Below are 22,190 nucleotides of genomic sequence, written 5' to 3' on the forward strand. Positions count from 1 at the left end.
GGGTTTGCTGTAGACTGACATGTTATTTTATAACTTCAGATTATATGATAGGACCCTGTTTGTTCAGCGATAGTAAAGGTTGTATAATGGCATCTATATGACTTTCAACTGCCTGTGCTGAAACATTGTTTTTTGGTAAAGTTCGAAATGAGGTTAAAAATGTATTAATACAGCATTTAAGCACTTCACATAAGTAGTACTATTTAGAAGACGCCAGAAAAGTTAGGACACTAATAAAAATGGTCTGTGTACCTTTCTGTTTATTTATCAGTGAGTATCTCCTTTCTAAAGATCACTTCATGTGGCTTCTTATTTATTTATTTTGAAATAGATCTAGTTCTGTCTACTCTAAGCAGCATTTTGTAGTAGAAGTTGCATAGTATGCCTGTGCTCCCCATTGGGGAGTGGTGGTTTGCAACCATATTCAAAGAACAGGCATTTGTGCTATTACACTTTTGAATCGAGCAGCTGAACAGGGAAAGCTTCGGATATTAAACCCGGTTATGTTTGTATTTGTGTACTTTGTTTATCTGAAACAAAGCTCAGTATTAGGCACCACTGGTTACTGCCAGCTGGGTCCTCACTCTATAGTCACAGCTGTGCATTTAGCATCTAAGCCTGCTAAGAATAGCTAATTAGAAAATCAAACAGAACAAAGCTCACATAGTAGGGCTGGCACAATAGCATTCCTGTCTGAAAATGGTAAAAAGATTTATTTTATTTTTTTTATTCCTTTCCTTCCCCCCCTCGTGCCTATAGTACAGTGTAGATCAGTATTTGCTTATTCTCCCTATGCAAGCACAGGGAGGACCTCAGTATATACTCAAAAACCTTCACTCTTCAGTAACGTAGTGTCACACAGAAATCATTGCTCATAGGCAACCAAACTTGGAAAAGAGAACAGCAAGGTCGTAGTGTCTGCTCCTGTGCAAAGCTCTGACTGCAGTAAATATTACCCATGTTGAAAAAGGAGAAGCCTGCTTAGGCAGCCTATGAACAGTGTGTATGACAAACTCAAGGTGGTGTTTTAAAAACAAGCATGTAACTTCTGAGAGGGGAGAAATGGCCACAAGGCCAGTCTGCTACCATGTGCCAACTCCCTGCCTAGGGAAGGAGGGGAGTAGTGCTGTCTGACTGCCTTTGCCTGGTCTGTGCAAGTGCCATACCTCTCTGAGACCTGTAAGTGTGTTTAATTGTCATTTATTAAAAGGGTTTAGAAAGCACATCTGATGTGGAATGTGGTTAAAGATGAGTTGGTACCTCCTCTGGGACTCTGTGTGCCAGGATCAGTCAGTCAGCTTAAGCGAAACTAGGTATTTGAATGAACAGGCAGGGAGCTTCAAAAGAGTTTATTATTTCAGTCTCTTTTACTCTACTGTTTTGCCCAAAGAACATGCATTTGCACAGAAGTTAACATGAAAACAGGCAGAGGCCTGACAGGGTTTGGCACAGTGTTGTAATTGAGGCTACCTTAAGCATGCATTGATGATTATTATTATTTTAAGTCACTAAGTAAAAATGGTAATTAATGTATGTATTAGATGATAGTTTATTGGGGATATAAAGCTATAATTGAATGAAACCCAAAATTCAGTTAGAAATTGTAGTTCACAACTTGGTACAAAAACTGAACATGCTATAGTAGGCTTGACAGGTTTTCTGTCTTTCACATGGGTTAACCTCATCTGAGGTCATACTGTGCCTGCTGAGGGGGTGGGGGTGGGCAACAAGGTGTGATGTGTCTAGCTGTAGGTGCTCAGGTTTATCCTTTGGATGAGCCTCTCTGCTGACTGTTGAGATAGCCTGGAGAAAACAGCCTCCCTCGCTCAAGTCATTTTTGCGAACACCTCTACAATCCCAGACTTGTCAGCTATGTTTGACTGTCTTAAAATCTGGAAAATCCTGGTATGCACCTGTGTATCCAGCTTACTACTTCATTAATGTCAGGTTGTTTTCAGTATGAACTTAGAAAGAAGAAGAATAATAATTATATTTTTAATGCTTCTTCAACTACAAGTTATGTAAGTGCCTGAATCTAAGTTTTTTCAGAAATTCTATTGAAAATTCAGCTTTCAAGTTCATCATGGTTTGGGGGTTATAATTGTTTGAGGTTTAATTCCTAGTTCAGAAGGGGAAATCCAGCTCTCTGTTTCTAAACTGCTGGTCACTTTGTCAAGTTTTCGGAGTAGCCTCAGCGAAGCAACGTTGTCTGCTGGCTATGCTGGGACTTCAAGGTAATTGAGGGAAGAGTGTTTCTTTCCACACAAAAAAACCTGGAAGTACTTACATTTGGAAAAAAAAAAAAAAAAGTGATCAGGTGCTCTGTTACAGTCACTGAAAGAGAGCCATTTAAAGAAGTGCTTGTCTTGACAATGTATATTTAAAGTTTGACTTAACTGCAAAAGTCAAAGGTGTTTCCTTCTCACTTTGGTGTTCAGTTGAAGTTTGAAGAACAGTTTGAGGAAGACTCAATAATGCAGCTCGTCATGTAATAATCCCACTCCCCAGATATGTACTGGAGGTTTAGACCTCAAAAGTTGTAATTCCAAATATTAAGGATCCTTTCCTTACATTAAAAAGGTCACACTGAATTTACAGCGAACCTGGACGTCATTTAAACCAAGCAAAAGGAGGTAGCTTTTTTGCTGCAAGCAAAGAGCTGCAAAATGCTGCCCGAACAGGGAACGCTGCTTTTAATGAAGGTGGCTCTAATGACTCATCCTGACTCAGTGCGTTTTCATGGTGCGTAATTAGATCAGGAAGACAGAATGTGCTGGAGGTCAAAAGTGTAAGTGGATTTAAGAAAAAGGAAGGGGTGAATTCATAGAGGATGAGCCTAGGTGTCTGTGAAATGTTTTAGAGTACAGTGTTGGAGCGGTTGTTTCACTGAGACTGATACTTGGGGTGTTAGGGCTAATACAGCCTTAATGTATGGAAAGGTAGGAAGGTGACTAAAGGCTCTAGTGGCTAGATACGCTGAAATTGTAGGCAAACAAAATTGTCCTGTGGCATCAGTGTGTTCTATTCCACAATTCAGGTTTTGTGAGAATTACTCAAAGCTTGTATCTTGCACTGCTTGTCCTGCATCAGTCACTGCAGCGTGCTTCCTAAAGTAAATATTAGGAATGTATATATGCGAATTAAGGGATACACATAACCATAGTAATAAAGCTGATGAAGTATTTAGTCTCTCTTGTGTGCCAAGATCATAGCTTGCTTTTTGTCTGCTGTGTCACTTCTATACCTTGTATGCCACATAAAGAACAGGGCAAGTGCAAGAAAATACTAAGCCTTTGTGCCATGGCCCAGCTAATTGTACCAGGACATTCAGATCTATCTTGCAACCAAAGACCTGTGAACACCACTTACTTGGATTCAGTTTCACTCAATCTTCAGTTTAGAAAGTCTGTACTAAAAAGCTGTCAGGAAAAATAATTCTAAAAAGCTAAAGGAACCTGGGAATAATGGACTCCTCCAGGTGACAAACTTGGGGAGCTCTACAAGGAGGCAGTGCAAGTCCCCTGTTCTTCATTTCCTGATTTTTTTTTTTTTACATAACTCTTGCATTTTTAGCAATGCTTAGTGATCCCATTTAATAAGGCTGTGTTACACCAGGAATTACACAGGTATATGCAAGGAGAACCCTTGTCCTGACAAGTCTGTAGTACGTTTTCTGCAGCCCATGCATGGATACCTCCAGCACCCCTCTGGGGAAGCAGAATGGAAAGGGGCTGTAGATCAGAAGGCAGGCAAGCAATTCCTCTTACTACCAGTACAGTGTAAAGCTTAAGTAAAATTAGGACAGATTTGAGTGGGGGAAGAAAAGAACCTTTCAGTTGATGTCAAAATAGGACAAGCTGAGTTGAAAATCTCCTGGATCTTCTCGAGGTTGGCACAGGACAGTTTTGACCCTGACTCTGTGAGGAATTAAAATCATATTCTTTGTAATTCATCATCCTAAAAGAAACCTGGAGGACAACTTCAAATTCCTTTGGCCAGGCATCATCCAGCTCTGGCCTGGAAGCCCATGGTAGCTGTGTAGGCTGTTGTTCTGTCTGAGCTAAGTCTATGCCTGTTGCAGTTGTGTTTGTGATGCCTGTTGGATCAGAGTTGATTTGCAGCTGACCAACTCAGAGCATGGAAAATCTCATTTCACTTGTCTCTTCCTTATGTGGACCTCTCTGTAGGGGAAGCACGCCTGATTTCTGAAGTTAATTAAAATCTTTCCATGCAAGCTTCTGTTGCTTGGATCCCAGTTTGAGAGCTTGCAAGTGTGCATTTGTGTGTTGCCACACTTAGGAAGTGAGTCAGGAGAGGGAGCACTCAGATAATAAACTTCAGTTTGCACAAAAGAAAACATTTTTTATTTTCTTGCTTTTTATTTTTTAATGTAATCCAATTTAATATGGCAAACAAATTCCATCTTCTGAGCCTGATGGCAGGATCTTGTCTGGCCTGTCAAGATTTTAAGTTCCTCTTCGTAGATGTTATGTTCCACTGAAGCAGTGGAATTACCTTCAAAGGGAAGGGTTACAAAGGTTTGGCTATGAAATCAGCCATAATAATGCGAAGCAGGTTGCTTTGCTATTGCGAAACAATAAAATGCAAAAGCCTGCTTGTAGGGTGACTCTAGTTCCAGGGTGCATAGTAAAGTTCCTTTCTTTTTGTCTGCTATGTAAAATTCTAAGTACTTAATAGCTAATTGTTGTTATACATGTATTTTTGAATGCTATTTTAGAAATTCCATTATAAGGAAATATTTTATAGCTCCTCTATGTTTACATAATGATTTATAATTCTTACTGTGTGAATACATCAGAGTTGTGAAGTCTCATAGAATTTCTAATTAAGCACAGAGGAGCAGGAGCCTTGGGAGCCACTCCTCAGCTAGAACAGAGTGATCTCTAGCAGTGGAAACCATGTGTCTGACCAAGCATAAGTAGTCACAGGCAGGACTTCCCGGTGCTGAATGAGAAATATTTGAGCAGTAGTGCCATCTATCCTGTTTTTGTCCTTATTGAAAAGCAGACATGCCTCCAGCTGGACTTTGTGCTACTGATCACAACTGTTTGGGCCCCGCAGTTCAGCCAGTTTTCAGTCCCACCTCACTGTCCGTTTGTGTAGCCAGCCCAGTCTGTCTGTGAGGCTGTGGTAGGAGGCAGTGCTGAAAGACTTAGGTCAAGGTAAATAACATCCACTGCTCTCACCTCATTCACTGGGACAGTTTTCTCACTGTAGAAGGCTATCAGGTTGATCAAGCTGATTTTCCCTCTGTAAATCCATGCTGACTGTTCCATTCATGTTGTCCTTAATATGTTTGGAAATGACCTCCAGGATTATTTGTTCCATTACCTTCCAGGCATCAAAGTGAGGCTGAACAGCCCATTCCCTGGATCCTCCTTCATGAAAATGAAAGTGACCTTCGCTTTTCTTTTCTTCTTTTCCCCCCTGGTCCACAGGAATCTGCTCTAATTGTCCTGACCTTTCAAAGATAATCAAGAATGGCCTTGCAGTGATACTGGCCAGCTCCTGATCACCTGCTGGCACTTCTGGTGGCATTCTATCAGGTCCCATATACTTGTGGATGTCCAGTTTATTTAAAAGTAGCCTAGCCTGATCTTTCATTGAGGTTAGGTCTTTCTTGCTCCAGACTTTCCCTCTTGTCTGATGGACCTGGGATTGCTGAAGATCGACCTTAGCAGTAAAGGCTTGGACAAAGAAAGCATGAAGTACCTTGGCCTTTACCATATTTTTGTGTCATCAGCTTACTTGTCCCATTCAGCAGTGGGCCATGCTCCCCCTGGTCTTCCTTTAGCTGCTCATGTACCTTGCTGCTCTTCATGTCCCTTACCATGTTCAGCTGCAAATGGGCTTTGGCTTTCCAAAGCCCTGCAAACTCAGGCAGTGCCTGTGTATTCCCCTCAGGCCACCTGTCCCTGTTTCTAGCTCATGTATGCTTGCTTTTTATACCTGATTTTTGCCAGGAGTCCTTTGTTCATCTTCCTGCTACATTTGCTTAACTTCCTGTTCATCAGAATGGACCATGCTTGAGCTTGGAGGAGGTGATGCTTGAATATTGACTAGCTCTCCTGAACCCCTCTTCTCTCCAGGGCTGTATCCCACGGGATTCTTCTAAACAGGTCTCTGAAGAGACCAGAGTCAGTTTTCTTGATGTCCAGGAGATGCTGCTGTTGTCTTCCTTGTCCTCTTAGTATCCTGAACTCCTCCATCTCATGGTCACTGCAGCCAAGGCTGCCCCTGACCTTTACATCCTAGACAAGGTTTTCCTTGTTTGTATGTATGAGGTCCAGAAGAGTGTCTCCTCTTGTTGGCTTCTTCAGCACCTATGTCATGGAGTTGTCATCAAAAAGGCACTCCAGAAACCTCCAGGCTTCTGCCCCTTCCAGCAGGTATCAGGGTGGGTGAGTGGCCTGTGAAGACAAGAGCCTGTGACTGTTGGGCTTCTTCCAGTTGTCAGAAGAAAACCACCTTGTAACAGGTGACATCCGCTCTCAGAATATGACTTGATCGAATGTCACAAATGGGCAGAGGGCTGTCTTTTACAGCATGGTACTTGATTGTTTTTCATAATGGTTTGTCCTAGAGCCCACAAAAGTTTATTTTCTATTTAGCTTTAAACAACAGATAGGAAATAGTTCAAAATGTAACTAGTTGAACCACTAAGTAAAAGCAACTATAATCATAGAATCACAGAATGGTTTGGGTTAGAAGGGACCTTAAAGATCATCTAGTTCCAACCCCCCTGCCATGGGCAGGGACACCTTCCACTAGACCTGGTTGCTCAAAGCCCTGTCCAACCTGGCCTTGAACACTTCCAGGAAAGGGGCATCTGCCACCTCTCTGGGCAACCTGTGCCAGTGTCTCACCACCCTTACAGTGAAGAATGTCTTCCTCATATCTAATCTAAATCTACCCTCTTTCAGTTTAAAACCGTTACCCCTCATCCTCTCCCTACACCCCCTGATAAGGAGTCCCTCCCCATCTTTCCTGCAGGCCCCCTTTCAGTACTGGGAGGCCGCTCCAAGGTCTCCCTGGAGCCTTCTCTTCTCCAGGCTGAACAACCCCAACTCTCTCAGCCTGTCCTCATAAGGGAGGTGCTCCAGCCCCCAGATCATCTTTGTGGCCTCCTCTGGATCCGCTCGAGCAGGTCCATGTCTTCCTTACGTTGGGGGCCCCAGAGCTGGACACAGCACTGCAGGTGGGGTCTCACAAGAGTGGAGTAGAGGGGGAGAATCCCCTCCCTCGACCTGCTGGCCACACTTCTCTTGATGCAGCCCAGGATACAGTTGGTTTTCTGGGCTGAGAGTGCATGTTGCTGGTATTCAGTTCTCCATCCACTAATACCCCTAAGTCCTTCTCTGCAGAGCTGCACTCAATCCACTCATCGCCCAGCCCATATTTGTGCATTTCATTTGTAAATTTGTGCATATGTACATTTGCAGCATGCTTTAAGTAAAATTCAAGGACAAACTTTAAATCACAAAGCCACTTGGATACTTTGATGTCAGAAGTTCAGCCCATAATATATGATTCAGCTTCGAGGCAGGTCATAGACACTTCCATTCCTTTCCCTTCTTCCCCCTCTCTCCACAGATAAAGGAAAAAAAATTGAAAAGAAAGTGCAGTGGAAAAGGATGAAGAAAAATGAGAAAGTTTGAATTCTAGAGAGGATGAAAATCCCTTTTTCACTGCATAGCAGAGGCTAGTGTACAACCCCCAGTGTAATGTGCAGGTCTTCATTACACCTGCTTGTTTTTGTGGTAGCTTTTGTGGTTTTGTGCTCAGATACGATAGCACAGCATTACTCTATTACTGTCTTGCCTGCTATTTATTGCCAGGACAAGAAGTGCATTGTGAACAGGGCTCTTAATTTTCCTTTTACTCATTTCCTATTGCTGTACTGGTGTCGAGCAGGCTTATGCTTAAATTTGGCAAGACCGGAATTAAACCATATCCTGGGAAATACAAGTTGTTATTCGACAGACTGACATATCTGTATGTCAGTGGTATAATTAATTTCCACTGCCAACAGTTACATTGGAAAAATAGAATTTAAATCTGTGTTTCCAAAAGCAAAGGTACACTGGAGCTTTTACCTTTTTTTTTAACCATCATTTTTTACCCCCTCAAGCCAGATGACATTGTTCTTGTGTCTAAGACGTGTTTTTAGCTGGCAGCTCTACTCTCTCTTGTATGCTAGGATGGTTTTTCCTCCGACTCTGCTGAGCCCTGCCGTTCTGGTGGCGGTTGGTAGTGGTGTCTGCTGGCTTGCCTTGTCATCGGTGACACAAACCCCATTTTCACCAACTCAGCGCTGGTGTTCGGATGTTGTGGTCTCCTTTCAACTGAACTCTGACTAGCCTGAAGCATCAGCTGTGGAAGAATTCCCAGTGGCTGGACCCAAGGCCCTGAGGTGTTTGGTGCAGTGGAACCCTGGACCAGCTGTGGTTGTGCAAAGGGCTCTCCTGCCAGTGCCCACGTGTGGGCTGAGCATCTCTTGGTGAGACTCCCAAAGCCCCGTGCAGCAAAAGGCAGGACCTGACGCTGCTGCAGAACCATTGTCGCAGGGTGTCCTGCTGCAAAAGCTGCTGCTTCTGAACTTGAATCTCATGGCCTGGCAGTCAGGTTACCCCCAGGAGACTGGTTTTGGTTCTGCTTTCGAAGTGCCGCTGAGCAGCGCAGTACTGCAGACCTCTGCTTTTGGCATTATTGCCTTCCTTGCCAAAGTTGAGGCAGCCCTTGAATCAAGAGGGTCAGCAAAAATTGCGTTGCAAGAGACTCAATTTCAGAGTGATTACAGGGGGAGGATGAACTTAAGGATGGAAAGGGCTTTGGCCTTTGTTACACTTGTGTATGTTCAATATGGTACTGATAACTTGCCTTGGAAGAGGCGCACTGTTAGGTCTAAGTAAGATAAAGTATGTAGGTCCAAGAAAGAGGGACGTCCACCCTGTACTTGGCATACAGACGCGATATCGTTCCTTGCTACTTTAGAATATTGGAGCCGTAGAAACTCAGGCTGCTTTTTGAAGCTCTGGCTTCTTTCAAGTTGTGTTTATTTTTATATCAATGAAAGAAAAACAACCCTTTTGAAGTTGTTTCACTTCACTTTCTTTAAGGCTAGAAATCATACAGTTAAGTGTCAGACCTCGTTCATCTATTTCCCATGCTGTACCTCCAGGCTGATACTACGAGATAGAACTATTTATATTTTGCGGAGTTAAAATGTAATGCGTTAACTCATGAATGTGTGTCAACTGATTATTTAAGAAAGGACGAATTGTTTTATGAAACTGATTATTACTATGGAAGCTAAAGCGAAGCCGGAAGGATTTGGCTCTTCATAGCCTGTACCATGGATTCTGAATCACTGAGTCATTGTACTCAGTGGTTTCTAAAATGTTTGACTCTTGAAACTTGGCTCGTGAAGTAACACAGGGACCAACAACTGTTCTTCCTAAGCAATGTTTTATTTATTCAGTTTCTGTGGTTTACCTATGCTTCTACAGTGCTCAGTATAAATTTTCACTTTAACAGGATCTCCAAACTTGGGTGAATGGTGCTAATGAAAATGGCTTTGTCCTCGTCTCATTTGGAGCTGGAGTGAAATACCTGTCAGAAGATATAGCAAATAAGTTAGCACATGCTCTGGCAAGACTGCCTCAGAGAGTTATTTGGAGGTAAGTGCAATGATAGATGTACTTGGGGTGATTTGAAGCATGCTTATTTCCTGTTGTGCCATCTTGATCTAGAGTTGCAGAAGCTGAAATTGAGACAGTCTGGGTGGCACAGAGGACCTGACTCTTTTGAAAGACACTCTTTGTGGAAATGTTGAAGTTCCCCGGTAGTGATTTTGTGGCAGAATAAGGCATAGGTTATACTCCTATGCTGAGTTTATATCCTAGAAGGATTGGGGACACTGAAAAGAGTATCTGAGGTTATAACATTTGTGACATACTGTCATCATTTCTGATAAAGAAGCCACCCTAGGGAGCAAGAATGACATCCTGCTGATTTTGTCCTAGGTTTTCTTTCTTCTTTCTCTTCTTCCTCACTTTTTCAGGCCCCTTCTCTTCTTTTATCTGTAAACATAGACTTTAATAATTGCTCTTCTTACTTTTTTCTTCTGTGAGAAGTTGGAGGAAGAAAAATCTTCAGGAATAAAAGTCAGTAATAAGCTTTCTCAGCTCTAAAAACATCTTGAGTGACGCTCTCAACTTACCGTAAAAATCCAAGAACTGTTTAGTCCGCTCTGCCTCACATGGAGCGTTGCACTGGAATATAATTTAGAGGAGTTCATGTAAACCATTGGTTTCCAAATAATCAGTGTTTTACAGTTTGACTGCTGTCCTTGCTGTGATTTCAGACTTGTATTAGCAGTCTATTTAGTGGCCTGTTCCCCACCATCTCTTCAGGACCGTTTTTACTGCTGTGTGTAATTCAGATAGTGAACCTCACTAATGAACAGGAAAATGGAAATTCTTCAGGCTATGGCACAGAACCTTTGGTAGTTGTAGTAAAGATCTCATCAGTTTTTGTTTGGGGTTAGAGCCACTATGCGTTTGTTAGGAAGCCTGCAACACTGCTTGGCTTGTAATTAATTATTAGTCCCAGTTGATGTTACTGCTTTTCTTTTGTTTTATCCTTTGATCATGTTTTCCCTGGAATGTTTTTCCATAGGAAGTATCCACTTTCTGTAGTAAACAAATCAATTTTAATGGATTTTTCTTGGGGGTAGCTTTTTTTAAGGCAAAAGCAACAATCTCAGTTGAAGCCTTCTGTTAAAAATTTTCATTTTCCTCACTAGTATTTCCTTATCAATTTTTTTTTTTTATGTTTTGTTCTGATTTTGTTATCTGCAATCTATTATCTGCTGAGTGGCTTTTTGGATAAGGGAACCCACCTGCTGCATCTTTCCATCACGATTTGTGGAGTGGGAAGATGTCCCTGGGACTAGATGTAAGACATGGTCTTTGGGAGAGCTGAGCAAGTGGCTTTCAGTCACCCCAGTGGGAATTTGAGATCCATAATTAAATACCTAAATATGATATTATGAACCCAACTTTACTTCATTGTTTGTGGTTTATTTTTTGGGGTTCTTTTTGTTCTTTAGATCATTGACCTATGGCCTGTGTTTGGACGCAGGTGCTTTTTATACTGGATATTCCTGAAAATTAGAAAGGTGGTACTGCTTGGCAGTCTTTATGTCACGATGCCAAATCAAGGAAATCTTTGTAGTTCTTTATACACTTCTGATTATGGACTGTTAATTAGAGCCAAAACCAGTAACATAGTTTATTTGCTTTTACATAACTTAGCGTAAATAATGTACGCTTTTTTCAACATACAGAATGTACAAGCCAGTTGTAAAGATGTATAGCTTGCTTAATTGGGAATATGTAGGTGATTCTTTATGAAGTTACAGTTCTAATGCTCTCTAGTAACCAGAATATTTTTACGTTGTTCAATGGAGCTGTCACAAAAGAGCTCTATCCTCTTAGTAGTCACTGGTAATTTTTTCCCTCTTTCTTTTCTGTTTAGAATATATTTCACTTTCTTTATTAACTGTATATAACATGAATATGTAAATCAGTTTGGCCTTTGAGCCTGTATCTTATGGGCTAAAATTTTCCAGCTCTGGTGAGCAAGATGTTGCCATTGGGTTTCAGGCAGTTACAGAGTCACAGAATCACAGAATCATCTAGGTTGGAAAAGACCTTGAAGATCATCCAGTCTAACCATTGACCTAACACTGACAGTTCCCAACTACACCATATCCCTCAGCGCTAAGTCGGCCCTACTCTTAAACACCTCCAGGGATGGGGACTCCACCACCTCCCTGGGCAGCCCATTCCAACGCCTAACAACCCGTTCTGTAAAGATGCTTCCTAATATCTAGTCTAAACCTTCCCTGGCACAACTTGAGGCCATGACTACTTGTCCTGTTGCTTGTTACTTGGTTAAAGAGACTCATCCCTATCTCTCTGCAACCTCCTTTCAGGTAGTTGTAGAGGGCGATGAAATCTCCCCTCAGCCTCCTCTTCTCCAGACTAAACAACCCCAGTTCCCTCAGCCGCTCCTCGTACGACATGTGCTCCAGACCCTTCACCAGCTTCGTTGCCCTTCTCTGGACACGTTCGAGTAATTCAATGTCCATTTTGTAGTGAGGTGCCCAAAACTGAACACAGGAATCGAGGTGTGGCCTCACCAGTGCCGAGTACAGGGGTAAGATCACTTCCCTGTCCCTGCTGGCCACGCTATTTCTGATGCAAGCCAGGATACCATTGGCCTTCTTGGCCACCTGGGCACACTGCTGGCTCATGTTCAGCTGGCTGTCAATCAACACCCCCAGGTCCCTCTCTGACTGGCAGCTCTCCAGCCACTCCTCCCCAAGCCTGTAGCGCTGCTGGGGGTTGTTGTGGCCCAAGTGCAGCACCCGGCATTTGGCCTTATTGAAGCTCCTACAGTTGGCCGTAGCCCATCGCTCCAGCCTGTCCAGGTCTCTCTGCAGAGCCTCCCTACCCTCAAGCAGATCAACACTCCCACCCAATTTGGTGTCATCTGCAAACTTACTGAGGGTGCATTCGACCCCCTCATCTAGATCATCAATAGAGACATTAAACAGGAGTGGCCCCAAAACCGAGCCCTGGGGGACACCACTCGTGACCGGCCACCAACCCGACATAACTCTGTTCACCAAAACTCTTGGGGCCTGGCCATCCAGCCAGTTTTTTACCCAGTGAAGCGTGTGCCCATCCAAGTCGCGAGTAGTCAGTTTCGCCAGGAGAATGCTGCGGGAAACGGTGTCAAAGGCCTTACTAAAGTCAAGGTAGACAACATCCACAGCCTTTCCCTCGTCCAATAAGCAGGTCACCCTGTCGTAGAAGGAGATCAGGTTTGTCAGGCAGGACCTGCCTTTCATAAACCCCTGCTGACTGGGCCTGATCCCCTGGTTGTCCATTATATGACTTTTAATGGCACTCGAGATGACATGCTCCATGACCTTCCCTGGCACCGAGGTCAGACTGACAGGTCTATAGTTTCCTGGATCATCCTTCCCGCCTTTCTTGTAGATGGGTGTCACATTTGCCACCCTCCAGTCCAATGGGACCTCCCCAGTTAGCCATGACTTCAGGTAAATCATGGACAGCGGCTTGGTGAGCACATCTGCCAACTCCCGCAGCACCCTTGGGTGTAACCCATCCGGTCCCAAGTAAGAGCAAGTAAGAAAAATACATTTGTCTCACAGTCTGATCCCAAACTTTTTATCAATAGCTTCTTGCCTCATAAGATGAGCTGTCAGTCTTTCCCTTCCTGATATTCCTTTTAAAGTAAGATGGTGGCAGTTATCAAGAGCTACAGGAAACTGGCCAACTGAAAGGGAACACCTTGTGTTGATGGTAGGGATTATTATTTGTGTGCTGGTGGGGTGTTCTCAGTGGAGTTATTTATCTAGTACCAGCCAGAGTCTTCAGTAAAACAATGGACTTGGAACCATAGAGAGGTTATAAAACCTCCTACCAGTCTTAGTGGTAAGAGTTAGGTAAGAGTTATATATGCTTTGAGAGGGAACTATGTTGCCGTTATATTAACAGAAAACATTGCATTTCAATCCAGTTTGTAAGGAAACTGAATCATGAGAACATGAAGTTGGAAGTTATTAGCTATTTACAGCACTTTGGTTGAGGATATTTTGTTTTCTTGTAATAGTGAGTAAACAGTATCACTGTGTAACTGGAAATGTGCTTAGGGCTCATGGATCATTTGGTTTGATTCTCTGGTTTGAGTTTATTGATTTTGGAGGTCTTGATAACTCAGCTTCTATTTGATTTCATTGTTTTAGGTTTTCAGGAAACAAACCAAGGAATTTAGGCAACAATACAAAGCTTATAGAATGGTTACCACAAAACGACCTCCTTGGTGAGTATCTATTTTGATCATATATCGCTTATTTTCACTCGAGTTCAGGTTGCTCTTCCAACAATATTCTACTGAATTAGCAGTCATTATAGAGCTAGGGTAACTTCTGTAATGGAGGTCATAGAACAGGAATATAGAATTCGTCAGAATTTCAAGATGGTGAAATCAAACACCTTTCTGATGTTGATTATCTTTCCCTGGTACTGACTCCATTTTTTGTCTGAGTTAATAGGGTAGCAGGACATAGTTATTCCAAAGACTATTTGGCCTAATAAATGCGAAAATGTTTTGACAGGTGTCTTCTGTACCATGGAAGCTATGCAGTGTAGGGGAAAATAATTATTAAAGATAAATAATTAGGAATTTTCTTCAATTTGCTATTTTAGGGAACTGATGACTGTAACTGTTAATTTCTCTGTTATGAAAAAGCATGGTATGGTGTTCACTGGTCTTCATGGAAAAGTCATAAAACTAAGCATACAAAATCTGTTCACATTGCATCAAAACAAGTCTTAGGGGTCTGTACACACTGCTGTATGTATACACATTTATTTATTTTTCTCCAAAGAAACCTCTAGCAGAAGTTGGGCATGTGTTGCAAGCTGATAATAACGTTTCTGTTTAACCTGAGATATTCCAGGTTCTCAGCTGCAGAGATGAAAATTGATATTTTTCCATCTTTTGGTAAAGACTATGTTAGGGTCTGTGTATTGTATTTTATTTTTTTCCTTTCCTTCACTGTTGAAGGGTAGCTGAATGCACTGCAGATTCAGGGGGCCACAGAATATTTTTGGTTGTCTCTGGGATACCTGGATGTTTTTGTCTTTGCAAAACATCTCCAGTGCTACAATGGATGCTGCTGAATGTATTGAGCGTGCGTGTGCATCAGTGTGTGTGCATGTCAGCTGGAGTTTTTATCATAATATATTAGGCAAATGACTTTTAAAGCAGGTAGATTTGTTTTGGTTACTTAATTGCTCTGAGGCATTCTCATTTTTCCATTACATAAGGTTGTTATCATTATTGTCAGATCTTGCTAGCCAGAAGTAAGGCATGTGAAACTTTAGAGAGAATGTAACATCAGTTGTCCTGTCATTAAATAGGTTGTATTTCATATGAATAATGAGCCAGGGAGAGAGCATTTTTCCTCATATGTACTGCTATACTGGTTGTAGTCACCACCTGCAGCTACTCAGGAGTAAACAATGTACATTAATTACTCCATTAATAATTTTACACAACTCATATACGTGAAAATTATCTTTGCATTAGCTGTTCCCTCTCTTAGTGTATAAGGAAATCATCTAATGCATGTGAAATTTCAGCGAAGTGAGTTTAAGGAGAACTTTAGAACAAGTGACATTCATTTTTGCCTTCCTGAATTGCAGCCATAGAAACATGGTAACAAATGCATTGTACCCAGTTGCTTCAATAACTTTACATTAAGAAGATGCAATTTATTATTATTTTTAATCTTCATGCCTCTTCTGTTTTCAGGTCACTCTAACATTAAAGCTTTTCTTAGTCACGGAGGTTTGAACAGCATTTTTGAAACCATGTACCACGGGGTCCCAGTGGTGGGGATTCCCCTTTTTGGAGACCATTACGATACTATGACTCGTGTGCAGGCCAAAGGCATGGGAATATTGTTGAACTGGAAGACTCTCACTGAGAGTGAATTGTATGAAGCCCTAAGAAAAGTTATTAATGATCCCAGGTATGGAATGAACAATTGTTTCTTGCTTTTAAGTTACTGTTATGGGTTAAATAGTATATACAGAACCTTTGTGCAAGGGAAAAAAAAACACATGTTGGGATTTATTTGTGTGTACAGTTGGGGCAAGTCTTCGGATGGTTGTCCCGTTTCACAAGATGACTCAGTTGATCAGGTTTCTGGGTAGGTGCTAAACTCCTTTCTCAGTGTACCAAAACTCAGGTGACTCATTCGCTTTTTGCAACAGTTGCCATGTGAAGGGCAGAAAGGTTATAGAAACAAACCTCTCCTGACTTACTCCTTGTTGCTGGCCAATGTCTCTTTTTGTGTGTCTTGATTACTCCATGTTTAGCAGTCTGTCTGTTGTGTTGACTAAGGGGCCTGGAGCAAAATACACTTATATGATTGTAGGGTGGCATGTTTGGAACATAGCTAAAAATATGGAGGTATTCAAAAAGAGTGCCTCTTTAGAAAAAAGTCGCATGGTTGGATTTAAAAATAATATTTTCCTGTTCTGGCCAGTAATACCTCTCTTAAGGTCAGGAAGGTTATTTGCATTTGTTGCAAATGACAGTATTCTAACAAATTCTTATGAATATGAGGACTCCAGTCTGTTTTTTGTAAATTTATTTTTTTTTTACTCAAGTGGAATAAGCAAAAGCTCATTAACTGGGTTTCATAACTAGTTCGAGCAAATGAATTTGCTCAGAGGTATTAAAGTGCAAGGAAAGTTACTTTACAGGTTTGTTCCAAACTGTTCTGTTTTAAACATCTGTGATGTTCAGACTGTATCCAGATTAAAAATAATGATGTGTTAGCTGTTGGTTTATTGTACCAAGCTAACTGTAGTTTTGGATGGTGCTGACAATGCTTCTTGCTTTCACGGAAGCAAAGTCATTAAGCGGCACTTGCCTTGGGAAAGGAGAAACCTGTAAGGAACAAGCAGCAGAACCGCAGTGAAGGGGAATGTTACTAAAGAGGTCTTGATAACATCGGTTGCATCACCTTTCCCTTGTGCAATTATCCTTAGTATAAAGGTGAGTTCTGCGTAAATAACCTGTTGACCCCACAGCTGCAGTGAGGGGGGAGAGAAGGAATTTGACAAGATCAGCTTCTGGGGACAGCATGTTGAGAAAAATAAGTTTTAGGCTGAATTCCGGACCCAAGAAGAAATAGTCTATTGTGCAATCAAAAACGAGTTTCTCACTTTGTTCTGTTTGTCTAGTAATTCAGTTGCACAATAGCATACATGAGTGGTGTGTTAGGGTATGTTGCCACTTCACAGTGGAAAGGGAGAATGTGTCTCCCTGGGTAGGATTCATTTTGGATTAGATAAGACTCCCCTCTGGCAGCAGGTCAGCTTGGCTCTTCATCGCTTTGCTGGAGGGTGGATTTCTGCCTTTAGTCACACACAGGTCTGCTTTTGCAGTCATTCTTCATCAATAAGCTGTAAGGACTGATTTAAAGACAGATTATCTGCTGTGTCTAGCCCTCTGTATGGTGCTGGCTGCAAGAGTCCTATGGTAATACGCTCTGAAGAGGCTTAAGTATATTTACGTGTTTGCAGGCTTGTATTGCTCAGAGTGCTGACAACCTTTTTTCCTTTCTTCCCTTTTCTCTTTTTCTTCCCCACAGCTACCGACAGCGGGCCCAGAGGCTGTCTGAGATTCACAAAGACCAACCTGGTCATCCTGTTAACCGGACTGTATACTGGATTAATTACATCCTCCGTCACAACGGAGCCCAACATCTACGTGCCGCTGTTTACAGCATCTCTTTATATCAGTATTTCTTACTGGATATTGCCTTTGTTGTACTAGTGGGTGCTGCCTTACTTTATTATATGTTGGCCAGGATGACAAAATTTATCCGCAAACAAAGCAAACATCTTTGGTCAAATGATGAACATAGCGCTGTCAATGGACATTACCAAAATGGGATACCAAATGGCAAGTATAGAAGAAATGGCCACATTAAGCATGAAAAAAAGGTGAAATGAGCCAACCGCCCCATGTAAAGTAGTAATGAATCAGATCAGTAATCGAATTTTATCGCTGTAACTTAGTCTAACAACTACTTAAAACCTCAATAAGCAGTTCTAACACTCCCCCTTCAGTATGTAATATTATGTGACAAAATTCTACAGAACTAAGAAAAGTCTTTAAAAAAAACCAAGCACAACCTAAAGTGGAAAATATTTTATTCTTAATACTGATGCAGAGAGGTTATTTTGGCACTGAAGTTTTTAGAAGCCTTAATTCTCTGAAGTTATACGATGACCGTATTTATGAATTTTCAGTTTTTAAAAGCTAAATGTGTGTGTCCCAAGTGAGGAGAGGTTTCTTTTTATTTGCAGAGGTTTTTTCCTTTTATTTTTTTATTATTTTAATATATCCATCTTCTAGCTGAGAGAACTTTAGTGCTAGTTCTGTGTTTCCTTTGTGGAAGGTTCAACATGTTGTGTAAGAATGTTTAAAAAAAAAAAAATAATTTCCCAGTCTTTGTGCAAGAAATAGCAAGTTGTGGACTGAGAACACAGAAATTAAAAAAAAAAAAAAAAATCTCAAAATGAGCACTGAAGAAAAATGGTTAAAATATGTACTCATTTTACTGATAAGCTGCATGACTCTTCTGCTCGCTACCAGTACTTTGGAGAAAAGGGTCTTGAGCAAGTCTACAATATGTCCTAATTTGTAATTTATACAATATTATATTTGTTGCCTTTCTCTGCATATATAATTTATGCCATGAAAATATTAGGGAGTTTTATTTCAGTTTAAAATATGGCTGTGTGGGAAGTAGATTTGCATAATTAAGAAAAATAAATGAAACGGCAACAAAAAAGAAGATCTAGCCCTGTGCTCAACGCAGAAGGTTTTGTAGTGGCCTAGAGCTGTGCAGGATCAAACCACTATTTGGGGTTTGTTTAAAAAAAACAGCAACAAATGTACCCCACACCCTCCCAACGTTGAATGTCTATCCTATTAATTCTCATTAAGTTCTTTCTAAATCGCAGTGTTGTAGATGTTCTCTTTCAATGGTTGTATCTGGAAAAATATTACCTTCTATTAGTCTGGGCCACGCAATCCATGTTTCACATAGTTGCCAATACGAATTCTCCGATGCGGGACGGGAGGCTGCTCCCCGGGTGGGTGACCAGCCTCCTTCCGAGGTCCGACAGGACGCGTGGGGTGAAGCCTGGCCACCCAAGCACAAGGTTTGCAGAGGTGGTCGTCTCCCCCTTCCCCTGCTACGGCCCCTCCCTGCAACAATCTCTTTCAATCATTGTCGCCGACATGGGACGCTGGCGTTGGTGTGCACCAAGGGTGGGGATGCAGGGCGCTGGGCATAAAATCATAACTGCCCTGCTGAACCAAGGTTGGCAACTATGAGTTTATTTCCATGTCATTCTGTTTACTTGGAATTTGCACTACACATGTTGTGAGTGTATGCTTTATTTATTTGAAACCCCATGTCTGAAAGAGAAAAGAAAGAAACCCATTTACCTAGTGTTGTTCACTAACACGGGAAGAGTTGTGATGATTACAGAATGCTGAGCTCATCTTCATACACAGTGATGCAATATTTCACTATCATTCCATCAGGAGCCTCTATCCTATAGCAATAAATAACAGTACAGATATATTTCTAATATACAGTACAGCTACTTGTACTGCTTTCTGAATACTTGAAGAAAATGGTATTATAAATAAGCCTATTAGCTATACCTTTTTACAATCTTGCAGTTTGTGGCAACTAAAGGAGCACACAGAGGCGATGAATGGTGGGATGGTATTAAGACTTCGAGTGTATGAATGACTTGGTTTAAATGTTTTTTTTTGGCATTGAAGAAGGTACAAAAGCACTGACCGGATGATTAAGCATAATTTAATCTCCACTGTGATAAAACTTAAGCAATAAACATGGATTTAATAGAGAAATTCTGTTGTTGGAAGTATATTTTTGTTCAAATGAATGCTGTTTATTTTTGAGTACCCAGTGTGTGTGAGTGTATATAAATGTGGATGCACAAATTCTTTCTTCTCAGTATATACCATGATGCATGATACATATTTGAAATCAAAAGTTATTATATTTTGTGAATGTAGATCTGTTTTCTGTAGGAGCATTGAATCAGTTGAAAGATGGAATGCTTAACCAGATATCTCTTTTTTTAAGGCAGTTTAAATTTTTTAAAGTTTATGTGAACATTTCTGGTGAAGTATGTTGCTTCTGTACATGTTAAGTTATGCCCATTTATTGGAAAGCAAAACAAAAAGGTTTTTCACAGTGATATTAGATGAGAAGATTGATTTCTGAGTATTCTCTGTAGATATAAACATGCTGCAATTCAGTTGGAAAAAGAGGAAGTTGCTGCATTATTAATTATATTACCACACCTCTAGATGGGTCTGATCCACCTAATCTATAGAAATACCTGTTGTGTTCAAAGTTACTATCTTGTAAATTCAAATACGATCTCTTGTAGTTATTTTTCAGCCCTCTGCAGTAATAGAGGGACCTGTATTAGATGAAGTGGATGGATAATGGTGTGGGGGGAACGTTTCCACAAAACATGCCTGACGGAGAGTAAAACTGGTGCAAAATTAGTCACTTCTTTGCTGTTCCTGGGGCAGATGTGCAGGAGTCCCTAGGCAGCACAGCACAATTGTGTGACCTGCAGCTCTCATGCAGCTTTCTAAATGGGCTTCACCCCTCTCCCAAATATGTGTGTATTGAAAGAAAGGTAGTTGGAGCAGAAGAGGTAAAATATTGTGTGGGCAGAACTAGCAGACAAGAAATAGCCCCAATAAGAAGTAGAAAAGACACATGCCACTTGCATAAAGATTTTCAAAGACGCTTGAGACACTTGAGCACTTGCCATAGGTTTTGGTATTCTGCTTTCTGATTTCCTTTGAATAGCTCAACAATTCAAGAAGAAAGCAGCGGTAAGAGCAAGACAGTTTAATTATCACCTGCAGAAATAGGTTCTGGAGATGGTTATCAAGTATTCAGAGTTTAAGGAAATCAATGAGTGTGCTAGCAGTTTTTTCTTCCTCCCCGAGATCACTTGCAAAATGAGGGTTTTAATACTATTCTGTGTTAATCTCTTTTTGATGTTCTTGAAAGATACCACTTTTCATGAAGTTGCTTATGTTCTGTTTTACTCTATGGCATGGTAAGTATGCAGTATTTGCTGTAGTTAGTCTGATCTGTACACCTGTAGTGAGGAGACATGATTAAAATACTAGTGTATGCATTTAAGCAAAATGTTAGCCCTGTTATTTCCAGGCTGCTAAATTTTCTCCCTTAATTTGTGTGGGTACATATAAGTGGTTTATTTGTATATGAAATCTAATACATGTGTGCATCTGTATTAGAAACAGAAGGCGGCCATCTGATTCCTTCTGAAGCTGAGCTGTGCTTCATTTGCTTTGGTGATTTTTCAGAAGACATCAGCACTTTTATTAATAAACTTTTGGGGTTTTTTGGTGTCTTGACCAAGGACTCTTATCTTCCTTGCTGTGCAACACTAGAGATGGCTAGTGGTCAACAAATAAGAGGTGTGATGATTCTTTGGAGTGACGTAATTTTCGACGTAGATACTGTAATTTTCCTGCAATGAGATCATATAACTTGAGATGTGTTTCTGTTTTGGGGGGTGGGGGGAATGTGTGTTTAAAGATGGATATAACAAATCCAGTAATACACAAGAAATTGCCCATGTTGCTTTAGATTGTGTATTGGGATAAACGGTGCACATGCTTGCAAAAAGAAGTGGGCTGTACTACTATCAAATACTTTTTCTTTTGTGGTCCCCTGGAATGGTAATACTCTGATTTACAAGAAGGAAGGCAACACCTCTAGTGAGAAGGTTCAGTTATGTAAATATGAGAGAACAGTCTCTGAAGTCATGTGGCTGCTCTTTATATTAAAGGTCTAGGTGTGTTACAGAACAAAGGTGAAGGCTGCTCTATTGCACTTGGGTTTTGAAGAACAGTGTTCAGTTTTTTTAACAGTTCACCAGTAGGATGAAGAATTAGGATGAAGATCTTGTGAGGGAAAGGGGAGGGGAGGAGGAGGAGGAATTTTCCTCAGAAATTTCATGTTTTCTTTCCGTGAATTGTTTTATTACGAAGCTGTAAAGAAAAAAAATACATTTGTTTTTTTATTCCGGTCCAGCAGCACTGGTAGGAGAGAGGTAGCTATATTCAGAAAGACCATAACTCCTTCCTTTCATTTAGATAATCACAACATTTTAATTGGGAAACGCAGGAAAAGAGACCCAAACAAAACCAACAACCACCTCTGGCTATATTTTGGTACACACTCCAAATCTGCACTGTGGATAACAAGGGGGAAAATTCCCTCTTTGCCATAGCAGCAAATGTTCCTGTGTTTCAAGATGAAGCATTTTGCAGGGATCGGTGTTGGTGCTCAGCCAGCTTTGAAACCAGACAGATTGTTGAAGGAATGTTAAAAAGGCATCTTTAAAAATACATGTGTAACTCCAGACTGCATACTGAACCACGGT

The 22,190-nt window shown here is 41.1% G+C and overlaps 1 protein-coding gene across 3 annotated transcripts in view; it reads left to right on the top strand.

Moving 5' to 3' along the window:
• The window catches only part of UGT8 (UDP glycosyltransferase 8), a 50,989-nt gene extending 31,393 nt beyond the window's left edge, over positions 1-19,596 (top strand). For all 3 annotated transcript variants that reach the window (XM_074823550.1, XM_074823549.1, XM_074823551.1), the window contains exons 3-6: positions 9,559-9,701; positions 13,865-13,941; positions 15,439-15,658; positions 17,291-19,596. In XM_074823550.1, coding sequence (XP_074679651.1) covers positions 9,559-9,701; positions 13,865-13,941; positions 15,439-15,658; positions 17,291-17,654 — 804 coding nt within the window. In that variant the 3' untranslated portion in view covers positions 17,655-19,596. The remainder of the gene's footprint in view (positions 1-9,558; positions 9,702-13,864; positions 13,942-15,438; positions 15,659-17,290) is intronic.
• Positions 19,597-22,190: the final 2,594 nt, after the last annotated feature.

This window comes from Strix aluco, chromosome 4 (genome assembly GCF_031877795.1).
Source record: "Strix aluco isolate bStrAlu1 chromosome 4, bStrAlu1.hap1, whole genome shotgun sequence".
NCBI lineage: Eukaryota > Metazoa > Chordata > Aves > Strigiformes > Strigidae > Strix > Strix aluco.